The sequence below is a fragment of the Herpailurus yagouaroundi genome, unplaced genomic scaffold, assembly GCF_014898765.1.
Source record: "Herpailurus yagouaroundi ecotype Mexico unplaced genomic scaffold, PumYag 557, whole genome shotgun sequence".
NCBI lineage: Eukaryota > Metazoa > Chordata > Mammalia > Carnivora > Felidae > Herpailurus > Herpailurus yagouaroundi.
In genome coordinates, this window is record NW_024412774.1 from 3,178,400 (window position 1) to 3,184,806 (window position 6,407).

Below are 6,407 nucleotides of genomic sequence, written 5' to 3' on the forward strand. Positions count from 1 at the left end.
AGTCCAGGCCCCAGCCCCCTCCTCCCTCAGACCCGGGAGTCCTGAACTCCAGACCCTCCTCCCTCAGACCAGGAGTCCAGGTCCTCAGCCCCTCCTCCATCGGGACCCCGGCTCACTGCCGCGTTTTCTGGTCCTCAGGTCACACAGGATGTCTGACACCGAGGAGCAGGAATATGAGGAGTGAGTGGCAGGCGGGAGGGCTGGGGGCGTGGCGATGTGGGAACATTCTCCCACCTGCAAGACGTCTAACCGTCCCTCTCGCTCTTTCCTCCCATCCCTGCCCTCAGGGAGCAGCCCGAAGGTGAGTGGGGAGTGGGCCGGCCTTGGTGGCCTGGGGACACGCGGGCGGGAGGCGGGGAGGCGAGAGGGGAGGCGAGAGGACTGGCGGGGTCACCCACCGCCCCCACGCCCACCCTCCGGGGTTCCGGCGCCTTGCGCGGGCCCCGAGGGCTCCTAACCCTGCTTTCTCTGCCCCCACCCCTACCTGCAGAGGAGGCTGCGGAGGAGGAGGAGGAAGGTGAGGCCTGGACTCCGCGGGGCTGCAGCCTCTAGGGCTGCCCCGCGGGGCCGGGTGGGGAGGGGGCGCTGGGCAGGGCAGAGGCCGGCGGGGACGGGGCTCCCGACCGCCCCGGCTTCAGGTCCTTTAACAGCCTCTCCCCTCTCTTTCCTCTCTGCCCCCCCGCTCCCCGGCGTGGCCGCTCCCCCTCGCTCCCCCATCCTCGCTTCTCCCCTCTCCCCCTCCCCCCTGCCTCCTCCCAGCCGCCGAGGAGCCGGAGCCGGTGGCAGAGCGAGGTAACCGCGGCTGCTTCGCTTGCCGAGACCGATTTCCTCGGGCCCTGACCCCCGCGAGGAACCCCTGCGCCCCCTGTAACCCGCCCAGGCCCGGTCCTTTAAGCCCCGGAGAGCTCGCGCGCCCTCTGGTGTCCACGAAGGGAAATGGCCTCGCTGAGGCTTTAACCCTTTCCCTTCCTTCTTAAAGGGACCGACACCCAAGCCTTCTTCCCCAACCTGGAGGAATACTTGTAGAAGGGTTGGATGTTTGCGGACAGGCACCCTCCCCCTCCCGCCCATCTTCGCCCCCGACCCTGTCTGTTATTTTTTTCCTCCATATACATTCAAAGGTTGGGGCCCGAGTTGCAGAAGGGGCTATTACTGGGAGCCCGGGATTCCTGTGTCCCCAAGGGGGAGGGGCTGGGGACACCCTGCAGTGCTAGGTCTTAATGCGGGGGAGGGAGCTGAGCTATGGGCAGGTGATAGGAGGAAGGTCTGGGGGTTTGGACCCCTGTGGGGGGGGATCCCCACACCAGTTCTGAATGTATATCTGATGCGTGTGACCCTCTTCCTCCTTTACGGCCACCCTGATTTCCTTCCCCCCTCTTGCCCCCCACTCATGCCTCTCCCCTAGAGCTGCTCCTGGGGGCCATAGCTTGGAGGGGGGCGTTCCCTCTCTGGGCGTGTCAGGCCCGCCCCTATGAACTCTTGTTAATTATCTCTTTGTGTTTCCCCATTAGAAGAGGAGCGGCCCAAACCAAGGTGAGATCCTAGGAGGGTGGAGGTGGGGGGCGTCGCAATCTTATCCTCCTTAATGTGTGCCCCACCAGAGATAGGGTGGGGGGGGGGAGCAGGAAAGGAGCTGGGGCAATTGAAATGGGAAAGGACAGGGCTTCCTTCTTTCAGCACACGTTCCAGAGACCTTCCCGTGGTGTTGGGCAAGTCAGACCCTGTCTGCTCTGTTGGGGCAACAGACCCCGTTACAGTGATGGTAGCACAGAAGAGGGCCCTATGTTTGCCCTAGGTAGTCAGGGAAGGCTTCCCAGGGGAGGTGATGCCTCAGTCCTGAGGGATGAAGAGTTCACTAGCTGAAGGAGGCCGGAGGGGTATTGTAGGTGAGAAAGCCTGCAGGGTGTGGCGGCTGGATCTAGGCCAGGCTTTCAGGGAACCGACGCAGACACAGCTCATTCTGATGATGAGGTTCCAAACTAGGCAGCTCTGTGGAGGCCATGAAAGCTCATGGGGGCAGAGGGTCCTGGAGGAAGTGACATCGGGGCCCAAGCTTGGAGACGAAGGAGGCAGCAACGCAAGCATAAGAAATACCTTAGAAGCAGAGTTCTCTGGGTTGGTTTGGGCAGTGACACCAATTCCATTGTGACTGGAGTGTGGAGGGCAAGAAGGGGCTGGGCCCTGAAGGCCGGGGGCCCTGGGGAGTCCTGGAAGGGTTTTGAGTAGAGGAGACAGACCTGAGTGAGAGAGTAAGGGGGAGCAAGAGCTCATAGGTGTGCTTCAGGAGGAGGGAAGGCCTCAGGGGAAGGGCATTGCAGGCAGAGGGAACAGCATATGAAAGGCCCAGGGGTACAAAGGCACATGGCATAGCCAGGGAACCGTGAAATGTGTCTGTGAGGGAGGAGAGAAGTTGCTGGAGGAGTCGACTGGGGCCAGATGGAGAAGGGCTTTGAATGCTGAGTTGCTTGGACTTTGTCTTAAGGATGAGATCTGGGTGTTAGAAATGCCCCTCTAAAGTCATGAAAGACGAGGAACCGAAGGTGGACAGCCGGAGACTGGGAGGCCAGGAGGAGGCTGGCAGGAAGGTTCTGGTGGGAGGGACTGAGGCCTGAGCTGGGGCAGGGGGCAAGGGGTGGAAAGGAGGGAACAGACTGGGGAGATTGCCAGGCAAAGGGGTCAGGACTTGCCATTGGGGCGAAGGGAGGGAGGAGGAAAGGACCACGGTCTGGGGTCTGGGCTGGGAACCCCACTCGGTCTTGGGGAAGTCGATGAGTTCAGCGAGGGCGTGACATGTGAGAAAGCGGGAAATGTTCAGGAGGCTCCTGTTAACCTGAGTCTGGGACTTAGAAGCGAGTCCAGGCTGGAGACGGAGTCGGTGAATCACCCATAATTAATGATAATCAAAGTCACGGGAGTGAGGGACACGGGTCATGAGAGTGTCCCATGGATGAATAAAAGGGCAAAGCTCTCAGAAGAGCTCCCTTCAGAGGAGCGGGAAGAAATCAGGTGAACGTGCTGTCTTAAAAACCAGAGGAGAGGGGCGACTGGGTGGCTCAGTCGGTTAAGCGCCTGACTTCAGCTCAGGTCATGATAGAACAGTCCGTGAGTTCGAGCCCCACGTCGGGCTCTGTGCTGACAGCCCGGAACCTGCTTCGGATTCTGTGTCCACCTCCCTCTCTGCCCCTCCCCTGCTCATGCTCTCTCTGTCTCAAAAATAAATAAAAACATAAAAAAAAATAAAACAGAAGAGAGAATTCCGATTAAGGCCGGATGGAGGGCTGACCACGCTCCACCGCCAATGCACCGCCCTGTACGAATACAACGCAAGCCGCGTCTGTAACTATATATTTTTTACAAGCCACGTTTTAAAAAGTAACACAAAACGTGTAAAATTCGTCTTAACAGCATTTTTTTAATTCAACCCATTATATCTGAAATTTCATCATTTGAACATGTAATCGGTAGGAAACGTTATTAGTGAACTATTTTACATGCGTTTGCTGGAAGCAAGTTTTGGAAATTTCACTGGCAAGCCCACGGAATCTGGCTTCGGACGAGCCAGCCACCTGCCTGGTGCTCCGAACCGCGCGTGGCTGCCACCTGCTGGTCGGCGCAGCCCGGGAGCCCCAGTTTTCCCCCCTTTCCGCCCGACAGGCCTGTGGTCCCTCCGCTGATTCCCCCGAAGATCCCAGAAGGGGAACGTGTGGACTTCGATGTAAGTACCTGGACATCCGGTCCCCAGGCGCTTTGGTGCAAATGAGGAAGAGGCGCCGGGTCCCGCTGCCTTTGGGAGGCCGCCTAATGAACCGAGTGGGCCGCTGGTGCCACCTGCTGGAAACCTCGCGAAAGCGCCCCTGGTTCTCTAGACTGTCCAAGCCCGTCCCGGCCGGCAGGGGGCCCCGCCCCCGACGTCGCTCAGAGGTGCCCGCAGGCGGGTGCCTCCTCCCCTGCCCTGCCCGGGAATGACGGGGGCCCGCACCCTCCGTGCCGTAGGACATCCACCGGAAGCGCATGGAGAAGGATCTGCTGGAGCTGCAGACGCTCATTGACGTGCATTTTGAGCAGCGGAAGAAGGAGGAAGAGGAGCTCATAGCGCTGAAAGAGCGCATTGTGAGTGGGGCGACTGGGGTGCGGCGAACCCCTCCCTCCCCCGGGGCCTTCCTTGGGGTCCAGGGCAGGCCCGAGGCCGAATCTTTGGGCGCTTGCCTAAGTCGGTGGTCGCACGCAAGCTAGCTCATCTCTGCTCTTGACCTCCTTGGGGGGGGGGGGGGGGTTCCTACACCCCCTCATTTTTCTCTCTCCTCCAGGAGCGGCGCCGGGCAGAGAGAGCTGAACAACAGCGCTTCAGAACCGAGAAGGAGCGCGAGCGTCAGGCTAAGCTGGCGGTGGGTGCCTCCCCTCCCCTGGGAGACCACATGTACTTCTTCAGCTGGTTGCTCCATTTCCCAGTCATGATATTGTCTGCGGTCCTGAGAGAGCCCTTGTGCTGTGTTCTGCAAGGATCTGTCGGTTGGAAGGGGCAGAAACCCCAGCCCAAACTGGGTTCAGCAGAAAGAGAATTTTATTGGCTCACATAACTAGACAAGTGTAGAGTGTGACTTGCTTCAGGTATGGCTGGATCAAGGAACTTAAGCAAACTCTCCCAGCTCTTCTCTTCCCATCCCCCGGGCTCACCTTTCTATGGACATTGCGGGTGGTGAGCTCATCCTGGGTTTGCCTGGGACTTTCCTGGTCGGCGCCCTGAAAATCCTGTATCCCATCAGACCGAGGCGAACGGAGTTGTTGGTCACCCTACTGGACACCCCGTTCTCAGGCAGGGGTGACAAATGACCACCAGCTACTTGGGCTCAAACTCTTTTGTCTGTCTTCTGCATGATCCTGGGGTGCGTTCAGACTGGTCACCTGTCCATCTTGGAGCAAATTGCTGGCTAGTTGTAGGCCCCTGGTTAGAATATTCCCGTTGGTGTAGGGCCTTGGAGGCACGACCTGACTTGGAATGAAGGAGTGGTCCGCCTGAACCACTTTCAAAAATTGGTAGTAGACTGACATGGTCGGCAAGATACTGGTCTCCCAAAGATGTTCATGTCCCAATGCCCAGAGTCCGTGAATATGGTACCTGGCATGGCAAAAGGGACTTTGCAGGTGCGATCGAGTTAAGGACGTTGAGGTGGGAGATGATTCCGGATTATCCAGATCGGCCTCGTGTTATCACAAAGGTCCTTACAACAGGGAGACCGTAGGGTCAGAGTCAGAGATACTTGAAGATACTGTCCTGCTAGCTTTGCAGAGGGAGGAAGGGGCCAGGAGCCAAGGGTTGCATGCGGTGCCTAGAAGCAAGGGCAAGGGAGTAGATTCTCCCTGGGAGCCCCCAGAAGGAACCGGCCCTCTTCACTCCTTGGTTTTAGCCCGTAAGACCCATTTCAGACTTCTGACCCGCGGAGCTGTAAGGTGATAAGCTTTTGCTGGTTTAAGCCCTTCAGTTTGCCAATTACAGCAGCAGGAGGACACTGATTCAGGTGGGGCCTGCAAAAACCCATCGTGCCCACCTCACCAGCACTTCCAGGGGGCAGAGGGGTTGGTCTGCAAGCCACCGTTTCTGGGGCATGCGGCGCAGGCTTTCTGAAACGTGGGGATGCTGTCACTAGACGTTCCAGAACCCCTTCCTCAGGCTCGAGGCCATTCAGCCCCTTCTAGTGCCCCAAGCCCCCCGCCCCGTCACCAGTTACCCTCCTTCATCCTCTGAGACATTCTTGTCTCCTGAGAATAAGGGAGATGAAGGCCCAGAGAGGGTGAGTATCTGCACTGAGGCCACACAGCAACAACGCTCACCATCGGCCTTCAGGCTACAGGAATGTAGAAAACAAGCAGGCACATCCCTTGCATTTTAATTCTTGCTTGAGGGATATTAAGGACCAGAGAGGAAAGGGCCTGGAAGGGCCAGGAGCAGAATGCCTGCATTTTTGCCTTTCCTGACCTTGACTTTGTCCCGTGCCTTGGGTCTGGTTGATTGCTGCTTCCATCAGCTCACACCTGAGCCCCACCCCCCCCCCCACTGGAATCTCAGACCCCTCGCCTCAGAGGGTGGCCTTGGGGTTAACCCCTTTCTTCCCTTAGGAGGAGAAAATGCGGAAGGAGGAAGAAGAGGCCAAGAAGCGGGCTGAGGATGATGCCAAAAAGAAGAAGGTTCTATCCAACATGGGAGCCCATTTTGGGGGTTACCTGGTCAAGGTGAGTTCAGTCCCCTGGGACCTAAGGTCTACATTCCCACGGAGGAGGGGCTGGGGGCCTAGACTTCTGGTTCCTGATAGGGGAGGTCTGAGGGAGCAGGAGGAGGAGGAGGCTGGGGGCCCAGATTTTTGGGTCTGAGGGATGTGGGTGCTGTGGGCCTGGACTCCTGGGTCTGAGGG

The 6,407-nt window shown here is 58.5% G+C and overlaps 1 protein-coding gene across 2 annotated transcripts in view; it reads left to right on the forward strand.

Moving 5' to 3' along the window:
- TNNT1 (troponin T1, slow skeletal type) overlaps positions 1-6,407 on the forward strand; it is a 13,072-nt gene that overhangs the window by 1,506 nt on the left and 5,159 nt on the right. Inside the window, exons 2-10 of one of the 2 annotated variants that reach the window (XM_040465156.1) lie at positions 139-180; positions 288-301; positions 491-517; positions 760-792; positions 1,512-1,533; positions 3,655-3,715; positions 3,994-4,110; positions 4,308-4,385; positions 6,115-6,228. In XM_040465156.1, the coding sequence (XP_040321090.1) occupies positions 149-180; positions 288-301; positions 491-517; positions 760-792; positions 1,512-1,533; positions 3,655-3,715; positions 3,994-4,110; positions 4,308-4,385; positions 6,115-6,228 (498 nt within the window). In that variant the 5' untranslated portion in view covers positions 139-148. The remainder of the gene's footprint in view (positions 1-138; positions 181-287; positions 302-490; positions 518-759; positions 793-1,511; positions 1,534-3,654; positions 3,716-3,993; positions 4,111-4,307; positions 4,386-6,114; positions 6,229-6,407) is intronic. The other variant, XM_040465157.1, reaches the window with a different exon arrangement.